General features: G+C 43.2%; 1 protein-coding gene across 1 annotated transcript in view; it reads right to left on the bottom strand.

Moving 5' to 3' along the window:
- Positions 1–18,245, bottom strand: part of FER1L6 (fer-1 like family member 6) — a 175,765-nt gene extending 157,520 nt beyond the window's left edge. Inside the window, exon 1 of the mRNA XM_070382444.1 lies at positions 18,123–18,245. Coding sequence (XP_070238545.1) covers positions 18,123–18,145 — 23 coding nt within the window. The 5' untranslated portion in view covers positions 18,146–18,245. The remainder of the gene's footprint in view (positions 1–18,122) is intronic.
- Positions 18,246–19,952: the final 1,707 nt, after the last annotated feature.

Here is a 19,952-nt window from a genome sequence, read left to right as displayed (position 1 = left end):
TTCCAAATAAATCTTGATCACACAAATGCCATCTTGGAATCGACTCTTTGGAGGACCCACTCTCAGTTCAGTTCAGTTCAGTCGCTCGGTCATGTCTGACTCTTTGTGACTCCATGAACCACAGCATGCCAGGCCTCCCTGTCCATCACCAACTCCCGGAGTCTACCCAAACCCATGTTCATTGAGTTGGCGATGCCATCCAACCATCTCATCCTCTGTCATCCCCTTCTCCTCCTGCCCTCAATCTTTCCCAGCATCAGGGTCTTTTCCAATGAGTCAGCTCTTCACATCAGGTGGCCAAAGTATTGGAGTTTCAGCTTCCTCATCAGTCCTTCCAATGAACACCCAGGACTGCTCTCCTTTAGGATGGACTGGTTGGATCTCCTTGAAGTCCAAGGGACTCTCAAGAGTCTTCTCCAACACCACAGTTCAAAAGCATCAATTCTTCGGTGCTCAGATTTCTTTACAGTCCAACTCTCACATCCATACATGACCACTGGAAAAACCATAGCCTTGACTAGACAGACCTTTGTTGGCAAAGTAATGTCTCTGCTTTTGAATATGCTGTCTAGGTTGGTCATAACTTTCCTTCCAAGGAGTAAGCGTTTTTTCATTTCATGGCTGCAGTCAGCATTATTAAAAAGCCTCAAAATGATGGTTTGATATTCGCTTCTTTTGCTGTCCCCAAATGGATGACAAAAAGTGGGAGGAAAAAGCAAGGTACCCAGGAAAACCTCAAGCAATGCAATCTTCCCTGGAAGAGTAGGAAATTCATTATCTTTTATATTAAAGCTTTGCTCCTATTTTTAGCAAATGGTGTGATTTTGATCTCTTAAAATAGGTGTCTTCTTTAAGAGATGGGTGAACTGAGTAAAATAAGAAACATAAGCAGTGGATTCTTTTTTTATAACTTTCTTTTTTAAATTAGAATATAATTGCTTTACAATGTTGCGTTCGTTTCTGCGTACAAAGAAGTGAATCATCTATATGTGTACATATATCTCCTCCCTGTTGAGCCTCCTTCCCACCCCACCCTCCAGCATCCCACCCCTCTAGGTCATCACGGAGCACAGCGGTGAGCTCCCTGTGCTCGTGGCAGCTTCCCACGAGCTTTTTACACACAGCAGTGTAAATACATCAGTGCCACTCTCCGATTCGTCCCACCCTCCCCTTCCTCACGCATGGTTCTGCACATGTGTGTCTCTGTTTCTGCCCTGGAAAGCAATTCATTTGTACCATTTTTCTAGTTTCCACATATATGTGTTAATATGCAATTCTAAACTATCTATAGATCTTAATACTGGACCTATTATTGTGGGTATTACCCTGTTGTTTTAATTGATATCAAATGTTTCCACTCAAGGTTGAAAGTGGGTAATTGTACCTCAGCTCCCTTGTGGCTCAGCTGGGAAAGAATCTGCCTGCAGTGTGGGAGACCTGGGTTTGATCCCTGGGTTGGGAAGATCCCCTGGAGAAGGGAAAGGCTACCCACTCCAGTATTCTGGCCTGGAGAATTCCAAGGACTGTATAGCCCATTGGGTCGCAGAGTCTGACAAGACTGAGCGACTTTCACTTCACCCCTTCATGATTCCACAACTGAATGAAAAGGAAATAAATCCCCTGTTACAAATTGTGCTATAGTTCTGTAAACTTGCGGGCGATGCAGCCTCTCAGTACACTGGAAGCTTAGTAGGAAAAGATACTGATTTCTATGTACCAAGCAGGTGTTCCCTGTGTAAACAGGCAACAGTCATCTAAAAGGCACATTAGAGTCACCGAGGGACAAGAGGCCTGACATGAGTCTATGTGGGATTCAGCCTTCTTGAATTTTACGAGTGTTCCTTCTTCTCCCTTCTTGAGATGTACAGTAATGAAAAGAAAATGTTCTTGGCAAGACAGATAGGGGAAACCAACTAACTGCTTTTGATTACCTGTCATTGAAATAGGAAACAGAAACACAATTTTGAAACCTATGAGTCAACAGAAGTCACCAGGTGGAGGAATACAGGGAAATTAGCTCAGGGTAGCAGGAATTAGTTGAAGCAGAAAGGGAGTAGATGAGTCTACAAAGTGAAGGAGCCAGAAAGAGCCAGAGGAAACCTCCTAATGTCCAGAGGCTGATGGGAACCCTGAACAGCGCAACAGTTCCTGAGCAATGTTTGCATCCCTAAAGGGGCGGTGGCCGGGGGGGCGCTCTGTCAACATTTCTGCTCATCCACAAGGCTGCTTGCTGGAATCGACGCCACATGTAATAATAGTGATAAGAATAAGAATAAAAATAATGGCAGGACTTCTCTGGTAGTCCAGAGGTTAAGAAACCACCTGCCAATGCAGGTTACATGGGTTCAATCCCTGGTCCAGGAAGATCCCAAATGCCTCAGGGCAACTACTGAGCCTGTGCCCCTAGAACCTGTGCTCCGCAACAAGAGAAGCCATCACAATGAGAAGCCCGTGCACCGCAACTAAACAAAGGCCATGCACAGCCAAAAATAACGAGCTTAATTTCAAAAGTAATAATGGCTAGGACTTCCCTGGTGGGCCAGAGGTTAAGAATCTGGCTTGCAGTGCAGGGGAAGCTTGTTCAATACTTGGTCAGGGAACTAAGATCCCACGTGCCATGAAGCAAGTAAGCCCCCAGGGCCCAACTAGAGACCATGTGGTGCAATGAAAGATCCCACGTGACACAATGAATGAAGATCCTGTGGGCCAGTGCAGCAGGAAAAATAAATATTTAAGAGAAAAAATTTTAAATCATAATGGCAATTATGAATTTGAGCATTTTGATATGCCAGGAACTGTGGCAAACATCTTTATACTCTTATCTCATTTCATCCTCAGAACAACTCTGTAAAGGACCTACCACTGTCTCTATTTTACAGATAAAGAAACAGATATCAGAGAGCTTAAGCTGATGTGCCCAGGATCCACCATCCAGAAGATAGCCAAGACTTGACTGTGAACTTCTGCCCTTAAGGTCCACACTTCACTGCTTCCCTATCCCATATTCAATATATCCATAAGACACGTTCCACCACTGGGGGTAACCTGCATGTTATTGTGTTTTGTGCAATTAAAAAAACCCAAATCACAGTTAGACTGCACAGCACAGGGGAATCATAACCAAAACTGGCTAGAGGACAAGTGTCTTTCTGGAAAATACTATTACATTGTAAAAGATCCAGGGGAAACATACCATCCTCGTTCTACTACTGCCGTACCGTAAAAACTGGATGGCTCTGACTCCATGTAACTGTAAAATTCTCATAGGTTGAAAGTGCATTTGAGAACAGTTGCTGTCACCCTTGATTTCTTCCCAAGCATACTGAAAAGCTCTTAGAGGAGAGACAAGATACATTTCACTCTTCTTGCCCCCATCATCCCATCCATTGTAGGCATCCAACTAATATTATATAGAAAGTTATGAAACTCTGATAGATTATCTGTGTCTGCAAGAGGCAAGACAAAGGAGAACAGTAGTGTGTGTATTTGCTGACTCAACTCCTGAATATCCCCAGGAAGCTGACTTTCTAAAGCTTGAACACTACACATGTGTTTTAGTAATAGTCACTGTCTTCTCCTAACAATGGGAAGACCAGAAAATGCGAGGCGGTTGGGTCCAAGTGAATGGATGTCACAGCACCCTCATTTTGCTTAGAAAATTCACCACTGTTTATTGAAAAGATCAGGCTGCAATCAGCTTTTATTTAAAAATATCAATGCACTTTCCAGACTCAAAGGGCAACATCATAATTAACTAAGTCGATAATACTAAAGGGCTTTGAGCCTCTATGGTGAAAAAGTAGGGCACCATATTATGGGCTCAAAACTAGCTGGGCTTCTTCTCTTCCTCAGGACCTGGCCTTCTCATCGAACTTGAGGAGTGTGGGTCCACTTCTAAGCTTCTGTCCTTGAAACAACTGGTAGGGTTCAGAGCAATTTTGAAGCATGTGGGCAGTTGGCTTGGGACATCCCAACTGGCATACATCCTAGCGTAACATCAGGCCACTGGTGACACGGCCACTGGCTCCTTCCAACCAAGCGGCTAATCTTCTTCCCATCCTCATACACAGGTCTATCGCTTTCTTTCCACACATTCAACTGGCATTGCAAAGTTCTTTAAGGGATGCTTGCCAAGTAACACACAAACTGTCTAGAAGTCTCTGACCCAAAATGTCTCTGCTTTGATGAAACATTTTGACATTTGACTTTTTTTTTTTTGCATCAGCTGGTTTGGGAGACTTTTTTCACCTCATCATCTTCTCTAGTATCCTTTTACTGTCTCCCTTTACTGATGATCATCATCTCTACAGATATGAGAGTAGAAGACGTTTGTGTGATGAGTCGGTTCAGTTGTGTCCGACTCTTTGAGACCCTGTAGACTGTAGCCCGTCAGGCTCCTCTGTCCATGGGATCCTCCAGGCAAAAATACTGGAGTGAGTTGTCATGCCCTCCTCCAGGGGACCTTCCTGACCCAGGGATTGAATCCATATCTCATTATGTTTCCTGCATTGGCAGGCAGCTTCTTTACCATAGCACCTGTTTAAACTGGTGCAAAGCAAAGAGATAATTTTATAACTGGTTTGCTGCTCTCCTGGTGTCATCTGGGAAACAAGAGTTCAAATCCCTGAATGAACTTGTTTTCCTTGTGGGTTTAATTACCATATGCTTCCCATCTCCCATCACCATGGATACGTGCCAGGGGCCGTGTTGACCAGATGTCCATGAATCTGCACTTGCCTGAGCCCACAGGTCTGCCTATCACCAGCAGCATCTACACTCAGCTGCCTCTCACAGAAAACAGTGACTTTCCTAGGACCCATTTCTGGAGCTTCAGTGATCAATAGGACCAGTCCAGAACCTGCTAGGTCTTTGCCAAAGTTCTAGGATACGTTTGCCAGTGTTAAAGCTGGGAAATGATTTTTACCTTCCTGCTTTTCTAACATAATTACAAGAGGTTAGATAGGAACCTGGAAAGTCTCATTTCAGAAAGAAAGAAACTGCTAAAAAAAAAACTGATGGGGGCATGTGGAAAGGACACAGGAGCCAACCTGAAGGAGCTTTCTCTGGAAAAATAGGAGACAATTTGAGTATCAAAATCAATAACAGGAGTGGATTATAACACATTAGATAACAATTTGAAAACCCATATTAATACTGAAAAGGGGAAGGGCTAGATGAAGAAGAGAGAGGGGAAATCTCTTTTTATACTCAGAGTAATAATAGAAAATAAGATTTTCATCCCTAGTACGCATGCTCAGTTGCTCAGTCATGTCCAACTCTTTGAGACCCCATGGGCTATAGCCTGCCAGGCTCCTCTGTTCATAGACTTCTCCAGGCAAGAATACTGGAGTGGGTTACCATTCCCTTCTCCAGGGGGCCTTCCTGACCCAGGGATCAAGCCCACGTCTCCGCCTTGCAGGTAGTTTCTTTACAGTATGAGCCACCAGAGAAGTCTTTTCATCCTTAGAGTGAGCACTAGCTAAGAATCATCAGTGAGGGCTAAAACCTCTTCCCACGTCCCCTAAATTTATGCTTATCCCACCAGCCTACTGAATGTGCCCGTGTCTGTAATTAAGAAACAGTTCGCTACTCTCCTCTCCATAACTGCCCACACTTAATGGGTGAAGTCCCTGCTCTATTGAGATGGCAAGAATCTCTAAGGGGAGAAAAAGACAGTAATATTTCACAGCACACAATGAATTGTTGAGGACGCCATGTGAAATTTGTGGGTGGAAAGTGCTGGCCAAGGTGCTCTTCAAATTCATCCTTAAAAAAAATTGTCTCTGTGGCTCCTCAGACAGGCCTTTTCCTGTGGTGGCCTCTGGAAGTGGATTTGACAGTTGGCAAAGGGATTTGCAAAGGGTTTTTAACCCAAATCCTGCTCTACTAACTGCCTTTTGTCTTTGGAACACAAGATTTATTTTCTCACAGCAGGTGTGTACACAACAAAGGAATGTCAGTGGAACCAGGAGAGGTCTAGACACACTACCCACAGATCAGACCTGCAGTAAACACCTCTCTCAATCACATGAAGAGGAAGTGGATGAAAAGGGAGCTGATTCTCAGGAATAATTTCCTACAAGCCTCTTTGTTAGGAAGGAGGTCAGCCTGGGGTCAAACTCGTCCACTGACCATGTGTGCAAAGTGTAGGTGGGGCTTTTGCTACACAAAGCTCTGCTTATTCAGGAGAGCAGTGACTCAGGAAGTTCACAAATTCCCAGATTAAATGCTCATTAACAAATTGTTTTCTGGAACTTCGCTGGTGGTCAGGGGTTAGGAATCCTGCCTGCCAGTGCAGTGGGTCTCGGTTCAGTCCCTGGCGGGAGAATTAAGGTTCCACATGCCAACTAAGTGCCTCAACTAGAGAGCCTGTGCATCACAACTAGAGACCAGCCCAGGCACCACAACAGAAGATCTGCGTGCCGCAACTGAGCCCTGAAAAAGTCAAAACTAAAATTGAAAAAATTTAAAAATAAAAACAACCTTTAAAAAAACAACCTCCTCATAGAATGCATTTAAGAAGAGATGGGGAAAATGCCAGCAAGGCCTCAGGATCCTCAATGAGAGTGACCACCAGGGCAAGAACCAAGAACCACTGTCGGAGTGTTAAGGGTGGGTGTCGTCTGAGAACTATCTCCCACATCAGCCTCGAGGAGGAAGCTCAATCCACACCTCTTCACAAAGGCAGAATGAGACAGGACTTCAGTCCGGGTCACTGAAGGACCTTCTCAGATTGCTAAGTGAGACTAGTAAGAATGGCATCTGTTTGCTGAGGTGAGTCTCACCGCTTTCCTGGCACTCTTACACGTGCACCATTGCAGCTTGTTCCAAGTGACCTCTGAAGTGGGTACAATGTCCTTTCTGTTTTAAAGATGAGAAAACTGAGGGGGCCTAGAGATCTGCCTGGTGGGGATCACTCAGACAGTAAGTGGTGGAAAGGGAATTCAAACCCAGGCAGCCAGGCCTTCGTGGAGTCCATGTGCTTAGTCACTACGCCCTCCAGTCCAAGTCATGGGTGTCCCTCACTCACTGTGAAGCTCTGCCTCCTTCTCTGACTTCAAGGCCCTGCTCAAATGAATGGCTTCTTCCTCTCCTTCAGAGGACACATATAAATACAAACACAAATATAAATATAAACGTAATACAATCTCTTATGGCATTGTTAGTTCATTTATTCTTTTTTAAAAAATACTTTATTTCAGGAGTTGTTCAAATGTCCTTTTTTATGTTACTTTGTGTTGTGAGTTTTTTTTTAATTATTAGTTATTTATTTGGCTGCACCAGGTCTTGGCTGCGGCACACAGGAGTCTTGATCTTTAGCTGTGGCATGCAAACCCTTAGCTGCAGCATGTGAGACCTAGTTCCCTGACTAGGGATTGAACTCAAACCCTCTGCATTAGGAGTTCAGAGCCTTAGCCTCTGGATCACCAGGGAAGTCCCTTCATTGATTCTTTATAGATACCAAGGGTACACAAGACACAAAATATAAAACCAGGGAGGGCGGGAAATATGGTTATAAAAATATAAAAGGTCAGTACATGGGATCCTCATAGTGATGGATAGTTCTGTATCTTAACTGTGGTGTTAGATCCCAACCTAACACAGGTGATACAACTGTATAGAGTCAAACACACACTTCTACACACACACACACACACAAATGAGTACAAGTAAAACTTAGGAATGAGTACAATCAGTGGATTGTTTCAAAGTCGATGTACTAGTTGTGATATTGTACTATAGTTTTGCAAGATGTTACCTTTGGAGAAACTGGGTAAAGGGTGCATGAGATCTCTCTGTATTATTTCCCATAATCGCATGTTATCTTCACTTCTCAACAGCCTACAATTGTCTCAATAAAAATTTCAATTAAAAAAAAAGAGAAGGAAAATAATGCCACCTAGTAGGATACACATATGCACAGGCTTGAGGATAGAAATGACTCAGTGTGTACATGTTTTATCTTGCCCACTAGACTGTGGTATCAGGGAGGGTGGGACCACGTCTTCTATAAAGTCACAGCCCTAGGAAGAAATGGCTAAGTAGGTAGAGTTCCCTTTCTTGCCCTCCCTCTTTCTCTAGTTCTCACATTTGACTACATTTGAAGCTACCTGACCCTCATCCCAAAGATGTCTAATGTTTTCCCTTCCCTGAATATCACCCATCAAGGGCATCTCTCAATACTATGTTTATAATCAAGATATAAATGAGAGAGGCATCCTGGGGTAGTACAATTGCAGAGTGGAAGTAAGACCACAAGCCCTAGAAAGCGAGGTCCTGCCTCTATATTTACCAATTTAACCCTTCTCTGATTCAGACTTTCTTCCAAGAAAAGTATTATTTTCACACCTGTCTCTCACTGTTGATATGAACTCTAGCAGGTAAGGCGGGCTGGCATCCTGGAAAGAATGTAAGATTCTGGAACCAGAAGAATTGAATTTGATTCTCAGTTCTACTACTTACTGGCTATGTGTTGGTGGATAATTCATGTGACATCTCCAGTGTTCATCATCTTCAGTTATACTAAAGCTCATCGTCCTTCCCTCATGTGTATATGGAAACACTCTGAAACCCTGGAGCATCAAAATAAAGGCTTGTGTAGCTCTGCCTAGCTCACCACCATCTCCTTAACATTGATATTTTTGCATGTGCATGGTACAGAATGGATGCTTAATAAATATAGCTGGATGAATGGGTGGAAGAATTAAATCATGGGCCTCCAGTGAAACTATTCTTTATTTCAACCAACTCCTAATACCTCACAAGCTAAGAACCTGGAGCCTTTCCAGAATATCTCTATCCTTAATTTCTTCATAGTTCATCTTTTAAAGCCATTTCCTAAGGCCACTGGACATGACCTAGTGACTAAACAACAACAAAAAGGCCACTGTTGAGTCCCAAACTCACAGCCATTCATTGGTATTAAAACACCCTCTGTTTCCCTTAGAAACACCCAGTCTGGGTGTGCATCACTGTCTCTAGATTGCTGTTTTAAAACATTAATCAGTTGAAATAAATGAAGGCTACTATAAGAAAACCTGACAAAGAGTCTTGTTCTACTGATGTCTTTCAACAGCTGATATGAATCAGCTGTTGAAAGACATCAGCTGTTGAAACACATGTATATGAATACATGTGAAAGAATCCTATTTCCTTTTCTTTTTCCTCATATTGCAGTTGTATCAGTTGGATTTCTTAGTGGCAAGTTACAGAAACACTCCCTGGCTAGATTAACTAGAAAAGGAATGTGTTAAAGGATATGAGACAGTTTCAAATTCTCAAAAGTGAGACGCAAAAGTGAAGTCACTCAGTCGTGTCCAACTCTTTGCGACCCCATGGACTGTAGCCCATCAGGCTCCTTCATCCATGGGATCTTCCAGGCAATAATACTTGAGTGGGTTGCCATTTCCTTCTCCAAAGGATCTTCCTGGAGATCGAACCCAGGGATCAAACCCAGTCTCCCAGATTGCAGGCAGACTCTTTACCATCTGAGCCACAAGGGAAGCCCCAGATTCTCAGGGAAACTGGGAAGACCTTGAAGACTACAAAGCCAGGAGCAGTGCCTCACACATCACAGACAGCCCCTGGGTAGACCCCACCTCTGGGTACAGATACTTCAGTTTATCCACCACACTGGAAACCAGAGGTACTGCCAGAACCTCTGGTACTGCTCTCTGAGAAAATGGATATTTGGGGACTTCCCTGGTGGTCCAGTGGCTAAGACTCTGCACTCTCAATGCAAGGGACCAGGTTCAATCTCTGGTCTGAAAATAAAATCTCACATACTACAGTGAAGACCTGGTGCAGCCAAAAACAAATAAATAAATAAGAAAATAGGCTATTTGCCCTTCCCCACACCAAAATCATTCTATGCTCCACCTATTTATTTGTGTCACTAGCTTTCAATTCAAAATCTCAAGTGCACACATCTGACTGGTGCAGCTGGAGTCTAATGTCAGCATCCTAACTGCAAGGCAAGCAGGTTTATTATGGGTTTTACCTTGGGAAGAATTTACAGATGGGAAAGAAGATTAGAGGTGTAGAGCAGTTGGAAAGAAAAACTGTCTCATTCCACCAACAATAAATAACTTCAATAAGTCACCACCAGGCAGCAGTGATATTGGTTAATCCAAATATGATTTTTTGCTCTAAAAAATTGAACATGTTGAAATAATCATCAGTGAATTCATCTGTATCCTTTGTATGCAAAGGTGAGCATTTAATGAGAATTTATGGAGAAATTTTGATGAGAAGATTTTTTTCAAATTCCATTAGAAGGTAATTTACAAATCAATGAAACTTTGATTCATATTCAAGTATTAATAGAGAAATTAATATTCCTCTCTAACCCTTATCATCATTTGCAGCAATTACATAAGTAGAGCCCTGCATTATTCACAACATGAACTTTGCATACCTTTCCAGAAAGGGAAAAAGAAGCAGTGAGAAGAAATCTCATCAGACAACAACTTTAGAAACAGGGATATATAGAAGTGTAAGACAGCAGTCAGTAAAGCTTCATAAAGAACAAATCCTGTCAAACTGAAGTAACTCAGCTCTCTTGCCAAGCTAAGCTAAGTTAAGTCACGTCAGTCGTGTCTGACTCTGTGTGACCCCATAGATGGCAGCCCACCAGGCTCCCCCGTCCCTGGGATTCTCCAGGCAAGAACACTGGAGTGGGTTGCCATTTCCTTCTCCAAGGTAACTGCAGAACGTGGAGAAGAAGCGATAAATGTGATCTACGTTTATTTTGTCAGCCTTTGGGATTCTGCCTTGAATAAAGCAGGCATTAGTAAAGTAAGATAGTATCAGCCAGCCCACCCATCTACCAGCCAGAAGTACAACTTGTGAAGAAGCATTAAAATAAGATCTCTTCGGAAATGAACGCTTCGGAAATGAATGCTTCCACAAAAGCCAGTGTGAAGATTTTTAAAACATAGGATGCTTATTATAGTCAAAGCCAAAAATTCAGTTTCACAAATAAAAACTAGGTTGCCCTTCAGATATTTGAATAAAGAAATGTGACTTCTATCATTGAATCCTTACCACTCAGAGTTCACTTGGTTTTCCCAAAGGATTAATACAGATTTTATTTCCACTAACCAGTTCCAGTAGAGACCTAGAAAATTTTTTTTCATCAATCCTCTTATCTCACGAATAACTAGACTCATTATTATGATGACTAGCCCAATCTTTCAGCCAAGCCATGAGTTGAATCTTTTATTTTCCCCAAAATGAGATTGGTTGTTAAAGTCTCATTATTGACGTCTGACTCACTTCTGTGATATAAAACTAAGCTCCCAAGAAGCTTGTCTTTTTCACTGCCTGCCATTTACTGATTATCCATGACTCTAGGCAAATGGCAAAACTTCTCCAGACTCTCGCTTTCTTACCAGACATTTCCTCACCAGCTTTGGAATAAATCTTGGGGGCAAATCTCTCCATCACCATGTTGGAGTGATGATGGCCAAGAGCCACAACTCTTGGCTCAGAGAGTAGAAACTCATTGTGCAGCAGCCCCTCCCCAGGACAGGAAAAGACACAGTCGGAGGAGAACAAAGAGGGCAAGACAGGATGCGGGGGCAAGAGATCACAGCTGCTGTATTTTTGGAAACCAGAGCCAGGACACATGATTCAGAGGAAAAGAAGAGCTTTGGATGAGTCAGTCTGAGTTCAAGCTGACTCTACCACCATTTTTTTTTTTTTGAATACGGACCATTTTTCAAATCTGTATTGATTTAATTATAATATTGTGCTTCCATGTTTTGTTTTGGTTTTTTGACCACAAGGCATATGGGATCTTAGCTTCCCAAGCAGGGATCAAACCCACATCCCCCTGCATTGGAACATGCTAAGTTGCTTCAGTTGTATCTGACTCTTTGTGATCCTATGGGCTGTAGCCCTCCAGGCTCCTCTGTCCATGGAATTCTCCAGGCAAGAATACTGGAGTGGGTATCCATGCCCTCCTCCAGGGGATCTTCCCAGCCCAGAGATCAAACTTGTCTCTTTTATCTCCTGCATTGGCAGGCAGGTTCTTTTCCATAGTGCCACCTGCGAAGTATTAATCCCTGGTCCTCCAGGGAAGTCCCTCTGCCCTTCTTAGCTACAGAGTCTTCACCAGCATCTCTTAATATTTACCTCCCTGGGCTGCTGTAAGAGTCAGTGGGATTAAGTAGAATATAGAAAGATAATCACCATTGTATGAATGGTTTTTGGGGGGCTGGAGGAATTGTAGGGGGACACTAACATATAAATCATATACATCAATTATAAGATACAATGGAAGTTCAACATGTAGATCCAAAGTGACCCTTGGAATCTACAAGCATGGCAATTTCTTTTTGAAGTCGGGAGTAGGGTAGGGAAAGGGCATAGGGAGAAGGATTCCAGGCTCTCTTGAGTCCAGGCTCTGTGTCTCTTATGTCTCCTGCATTGGCAGGTGGGTTCTTTACTGATAGAGCCACCTGGTTACTCAGCCTTAAAAAAGAATGAAATCCTGTCACATCCTACAACATAGGTGAACCTTGAGGACATTATACTGAATGAAATAAACCAGTCACAAAAAGACAAATCCTATGTGATTCCACTCACATGAGGCATCAAAAGTAGTCAACATGTTGATGTATGGCAAACACAATAACAATATTGTAAAGTACCCTCCCATTAAAATAAATAAATAAAAAATTATTAAAGTAGTCAAACTCAGAATAGTGATTATCAGGGCAGGGGAGGAGGAAATTGGGAGCTGGTGTTTAGTGGGTTCAGAGTTTGTTTCAAAAGATGAAAAAGTTCTGGAGATTGTTTGCTCAACAATGTGCATATATTTAACACCCCTGAATACTCTTAAAAATGGTTAAGATGGTAAATATTATAGCATGCCTTTTCTATTTTAAATTCTATTTTAATTTTTAAGAAAACAGTCCCTCAGTGGCAGACACCTAACCTGATCTGTCTTTTGTCTCCAGTACCTAGAAGAGTACCTGGCATTTGAATTTGTTGAATGAGTAAACAAATGTATACTACATTGCTTAAAATTTTATTATGAAATCACGAAGTCCCAGAGTAGGAAGAAACCCCAAAGGTCAAATCAGCGTGTCTTCCTGTATAAAGCATGAATTCCCTACCCAACAGAAGCTATGTGGTCATTCAGACTCACCACGAGTGCTCCTTGCTCAATCCTGTCTCCCAGACAGAGCCGCCATGCCACCATCTCTCCTCCCAGCTCTGGGGGCCACGGAACTAGTCTAGTCTTGGTTCTTCATGACAACCCAGCGTTAACCTCCGAATCCTCGATTTTGAAGTGGATTACAACCCTCGGGGGCCAGACAGTGTGCCCATCCGTTTAAAGGAAGCCATAGAGTCACAGAAGGATCCAAGAACTGGCCGGAGCGCACCCACTCTGAGCTGCAGTTCACACTGGCCACGCTGTGTCCCCCATGGACTGACCGCCCCTGCTGCCCTGGCTTTGCCCCATGCCGCACACTGAAGGGGCACTCATGAAGTATTTGTTGAACAAAAAGAATCTATTCATCCAACTGCCTTTAAACAGAGCTCTCTAAGAGGTAACCTCAGTGATGAAGGTCCAGCTATTTTTAAGGACTCCAAAGCAAGATCATTTCACTCACTTTCTCTGAAACTGCTTCCAACATTCAGTGACCATTTCACGTAAAAGCATTCACTCCTCGGCTGTCTGCTTTCTGGACTGTTCTACGATTGTGCCATGAGTTTGAAGTCCCATCAACCCAGCTAAGCCTCGAGTTTCCACAACTTCTCTTGCCCCATAATAGCCCCTGATACAAATACAGGTTAAATTTTAAAAACCTTTGACCTCAGCCAGATTCTCATTTCTAGAAATTTATCCTGAGGATGAGATCATAAAACTTTACCAAGGAACAAAGTTGAATACACAAGGATGTTTATTATGGAATGATTACGTTAGCCGAATATGGGAAATAACTCAAATATTCATCAGCTGGAGGCTAATTAAATAAATGTATTTTGTATATACAGTGGAGTACCAGGTATTCATTAACAACGACAGGGTAATATGTACTCATTGAATTGAAAAAGAACCATACAAGACACAAGCACAAACTTGATTAGTTTAAGAAGAAAATGCAAGAAAAGGATTTAACTCTCACAGAATCTTGGTACGATATGGGAAAAGAAACCATAAAAGTCACAGTGCTTTTCAATATTAAACACTTCTTTTCAATCACCCACTGGATAATGGAATTTTCAGTGCATGTCGATAACATTCAGAGGAAAAGTAGGTTACAGAATGGCGTGTATAACACAATTCAGTCTATGTTTTTAAAAATGCATATCAGCATAGAAAGATGCCTGAAGGGATTTTTCATCAAAAAGATGAGTATTAATCTCTGGGAAGCAGGATTGGGGTAATTTTACTTTCATCTTTATACCTTTTAGGAGAAGGCAATGGCACCCCACTCCAGCACTCTTGCCTGGAAAATCCCATGGATGGAGGAGCCTGGTGGGCTGCAGTCCATGGGGTCGCAAAGAGTCGGACATGACTGAGCAATTTCACTTTCATGTGTTGGAGAAGGAAATGACAACCCACTCCAGTATTCTTGCCTGGAGAATCCCAGGGACTGGGGAGCCTGGTGGGCTGCTGTCTAAGGGGTCGCACAGAGTTGAACACGACTGAAACAACTTAGCAGCAGTTATACCTTTTACTGTGTGGTTTTACATTTTTATAAAAGTTGTGCATTATGTTTACAATCAGCAAAAATTGTAAGGTTCTTTTCATTTGGGGAAAGAAAACTGTATCTGGAACAAGAAGGCTCTTATCAAATACTAGTTAAATGGAAACTGACTCATAGTCTTTTGGTAGAGGCAGGATTCTACAAATGACATGAATAGATGAAGACCTAAAAGGCCTTCCTGACTGCTAAATTGCACCAAAATGCCCTAGTCTGCCTCCTGAGCCAACACCATGGAAGTAACGTTTCTACTGATGTGGTGAGGGCTCACCATAAGTGAAATCCTCCACTGTTTTGAAAGGCTTGTGCTTTCGACATCTCATTCAACCTTCAAAACTAGATTTGTGACCAGTTTCCCAAACTGAACTCCCTAAATATCTGTCTGGCCAGCATTAGGCAACATTTCCGGGTTGGGGATGCACAGTTGCTTGCTGGATGGATGAGCAGGTTGTTGGATGGATGGGTGGACGGATGGATAACAGGAATGAATTCTTTTCCCTCTTTTGCAGACAAGAAAACAGAGAAGCAGAGGTGAAGCAACATCCCTAGGGTGATACTGTTAGTCCATTATTAACTCGAGGGTTGGACTCATTCCTGTATAGGGTTTCCTAATCAGCTCTCTTTTATCAAAAGCCACTCCCACCCCAAATCTTTCTTTAGGAGGAAAGTCTTCACTATCACTGACAGACATATATCTGATAATCAGGGCTGATATTCAAAGCGGCGTGGGTACTGACCTGTCGAAATGGCACCGGTGCAGGACCCAGGAGACCCCCTGCCTTGATCAGCATTAACCCATTAATTGCCGGATGCCAGTGGATCCTGGGTGTCAGGACATTCATTGGGTTCAAGATAGGAGCCCACTCAGCCACTGGTTTAGAACTATTTCATTATTTTACCAATAAATGCAGCCAAACACATGCATAATGGTTGGATATGAACTCTGCCAAAAACCCTCCCTGACACACTGCAGTGTCACTCCCCAAGTGAGAAGCTCTACTCTCTCTCCACGCACAGCACGGCCCTTGCTCTGAGCACTATTTATAACTCCACTTGAAACCTTCATCCTGACACATCCAATTTGCATGCACAAATGAAATCAAATGTCGTTATCCTCTTCTGAAAATTTTCCTGAGCCTGGCCATAGCAGAGGATCAGGGCAGGTCTATAGAGGGAAAGAATGATTATAAAGGGAGAGAGGATGTGATAAAATCTCAAAAAAAGAACTTCCCAGTCCAGTGGTTAAGACTCCACTTAAGGGATGCACAGGTTCAGTCCTTGCTTGGGGAACTAAGATCCCACATGCCATGCAGCATGGCCAAAAAAATAAAATAAAATCTCAAGAAGTACAAGACAGCCCCATAGAAGGCCAGTCCTTGCTTGAGCACAGCTCTCCCTGGACACACATATGCTGTGCATGTGCAATTTTGTTCCAGGCACCAGGTAAAATTCTGGAAGACAGACTGTCCCTGACCTCAGTCTGCTCAGAGTTCCAGAAAGTAGCAAGAGAGACATTGGACGTAGCTGTTGTAAAATGGAAAGTGAGAGTGGACAAGAGCACTGTGGGAATTCAGAGGAGAGAGAGTTTCTTTCCCCCAGAGGAAATCTAGCAGGGCTGCCTGAGGAAGGCAACCCCCACCTGGGTCTTCTTGAGAAACTGTGACAGTAACCCTTGAGGAGGAAGGGAAATGTGCCATCAGAAATCAACTCAGGCCAGTCTGGAAGCAAACATTACCGTGTAAGGCATTTACCAGGAAAATATGCAGACAGACATGGCATGTGCCCTACTGAACTTGTCCTCTCAGAGCGATCATGCTTTCTCACCTCCCAGCTTTTACCCCTGCTGTGTCTTCTGCCTGGAACATTCTCTCACCTTCTCCACATTCAGGAATGTTTTTTTCCATTCACCCTCCACTTCTCAGCTTAGATGCACTTTTTCTGAAAAGCCTTCCTTGATCCTTCAAAATGGATGAAATTTCTCTTCCCACCCAGGTTCCTACTCCTATCATAATTTCACAGCACCCGCATCATAGTCATCTACTTTGCTATTCATCGATACCACTTCTCTGCAAGCGCTCTGAGAGAAGATCTGGGTGATCCGTGTGTGTGGACCCAGAACCTAGTAAAGAGCTGTACTCGTAACAGATATATTTAATAAATGATTGAGTTTTCAAAGATGATTCAGCAGCCCATTTGTATACCATTACCCCAGTCCTGTCCCCAGGCAGAGCTGACGATGTGCCCAGCTAATTCTACCAAGTTGCTTTGTAGATGAAACAATCAAATGTGCTTAGACCGCTTTTCATCATCCCACCCCTTTTCACCAGCCCCAAGCCAAATGAAGAGCGAAGGCTTGTTCTGGACACACGACTAACTTCCCCAAGGCCCTTGTGGCCATAGGGGTGCAGACTGAGCCCCAGCAAAACTCCCCAGGCAGGTCCAAGAATGAGACCATAGGACTAAAAAGACCCCACTTCTTATTTACAAAATGAGAGAAGAGACTTTGAAGCAAGAGATGGCCAGAGCAAGAAAAGAAACCACAAGTTTAAGCTGGCCTTATAGGTTAGTGCAATTACATCAGAAAAGGGCCTGGTTTCTGAAAATACAAAGCATTTAATGTTAACCCTTTATAACTCCCCAGTGGCTCAGACTGTAAAGAATCTGCCTGCAGTGTGGGAGATCCTGGTTCGATCCCTGGGTCAGGAAGATGCCCTGGCGAAGGAAATGGCAACCCATTCCAATATTCTTGCCTGGAGAATTCCATGGACAGAGGAGCCATGGGATCACAAAGAATCGAACAGGACTGAGCAGCTAACACTTTTGCTTTCATTTTTCACCTTATGGCTCAGTTGGGAGAGCTAAAGGAATTTTTTTAATGTTCAGAATATTAACAGTGGTTATCTCCAGTGATACTGTGAGTGATTTTTAAAGTCCTCATAGCTTCTATATTTTCCAAGTTTTCTACAATGAATATGATATATTTTCTCATCAGAAGGGGAAAATTCTGTCTCTTAGGTGCATGTATGTACTCAGTCATGTCCAACCCTTTGTGACCCCATGGACTGTCGCTTGCCAGGCTCCTCTGTCCATGGAATTCTCCAGGCAAGAATACTGGAGTGGGTTGCCATTCCCTTCTCCAGGAGATCTTCCTGACCCAGGGATCAAACCCACGTCTCCTGCATTGGCAGGTGGGTTCTTTACCACTTGAGCTGCCTGGGAAGCCCTTTAAGTGCATGGTCAGACCCAGCCGTCCTTTCTGGCCCATGAACTTTCCCTCCTAAGCTTTAAGTCTCAGTTAATCTTTAAGGATTTTTTGAAGGGAGGCCCTCCTTTCCCAGCTCCCGGCCCTTTGGCTCTGGCCACACCCAGAAACCTTGCTAGCAAAAGGAAATATATTACTTGGCTTTGGATGGCTTCTCCATTCTTCCTCTTCTTGGTGGCTCCTCTGGGCTAGTAACTGGCAAAATCCTGATGTCTGGCTTTCTCCAGATCCTGGGCACAGGCTTCTGAGTTTCATAGTCATCTGGTGGGTGAGGCTGTTTGGGGTGTGGCTGAATCAACACTCGCTGGCGTGCACGGCTATTCTCGAGCATCATGTTACCCAGTGTAATCAAAGGTGCAAAAAGAAACTGTCCCATGAAGAGTGGACCCATCCATCAGACACGCCTAGCAGCATGTGTCTTACTTCCCTTCAATGACAGAACCAAAGGCTAAGTGCCTTCAAGCCTCAAACTCATATTCTTCTAAGAATTATGTTTTAAGACCATGGTGGCTCAAGTGCTAAAGAATCCACCTGCCAACCCTGGAGATGCAGGTTCGATCCCTGACTTGGGAAGATCCACTGGGAGAGGAGATGGAACCCACTCCAGTATTCTTGCCTGGAGAATCCCATGGACAGAGGAGCCTGCTGCCGCTGCTGCTGCTAAGTCGCCTCAGTCGTGTCCGACTCTGTGCAACCCCATAGAGAGCAGCCTACCAGGCTCCCCTGTCCCTGGGATTCTCCAGGCAAGAACACTGGAGTGGGTTGCCATTTCCTTCTCAATGCATGAAAGTGAAAAGTGAAAGTGAAGGTGCTCAGTCGTGTCCGACTCTGTGCGACCCCATAGATAGCAGCCCACCAGGCTCCCCCCTCCATGGGATTTTCCAGGCAAGAGTACTGGAGTGGGGTGCCATTGCCTTCTCCACAGAGGAGCCTAGTGGGCTGTAATCCGTGGGGTTGCAAAGAGTTGGACACGGCTGAGTGTACACACGCACATATACCATCTCATTGCAAGGACAACATGTTATTACGATCACTCAGGGGATTCCCCAGTGGTCCAGTGTTTAGGACTTATCACTCTCACTGCTGAGATCCCTGGTTAGGGGACTAAAATCCCATAAGGTGCTCAGTAAGGCAAAAAAATAAATAAACCACTCAGTTCTCCAAGAAAAGGCTGTTTCTTCAACAATGAAATGTTTTATTACCAACACTGACCACTAACCCATGTGACTACTGAGAATTTGAAATGTGGCAAGTGCAACTGAGTACACTTTTTAAAATTAATTTAAATTTAAATGGCTACATGTGGCTTAATGGCCACTGTTTTGGCCACTGCAGTTTAGGATCCCAAAATGTTAGGCCTGGAAAGAACCCAATAAATCATCTGGACCTGTGATTCCCAACCTTTGCGTTTGGGAGACCCATTCCTAATATTAAAGATGCATTCAGACCTTCCTCATATTAACAGAATGTGTAGTATCTTTTGTTAAAAATATTGTAATAACCCAAATGAACAAAAGTTCAAGAACATTTTAAATTACATTTTAATTAAGAAAATCATGATGATCAAAATCAGTAAATATTCAATAACAAGTTTTAATGGCATTTTAATTAAGAAAAGCATAGTGGCCAAAATTAGTAAAATTACAGTAATACTTTAAATTGCATTTCATAATTTACAACAGCATCCTTATACACATATAATAGATATATGTAAGGCATGGTTTTGTTCAGCCTTCAAACTTGTCTAATGTACAGATTTCCAGATCTTACCCAATAAATCCATAGCTCGTGATGACCATTTCTGAGAGTGCACAATTCAATGTGCAAACCAGTGGTTTTATGTAGCCTTAGTTTGAGAGAGAGAGAGAAGATGGAGCCCAAAAAAGAAGACCTGCCCAAATCACATAGCTAACACCCAATGGCATTGGCCAGACAACTGTTATTTTCATTGTCACAAAGTCAGAAGA

This window comes from Bos mutus, chromosome 14, assembly GCF_027580195.1.
Source record: "Bos mutus isolate GX-2022 chromosome 14, NWIPB_WYAK_1.1, whole genome shotgun sequence".
Lineage (NCBI taxonomy): Eukaryota > Metazoa > Chordata > Mammalia > Artiodactyla > Bovidae > Bos > Bos mutus.
Note: the sequence above shows the minus strand (reverse complement) of the source record. Positions and strands in the feature narration are given on the sequence as shown.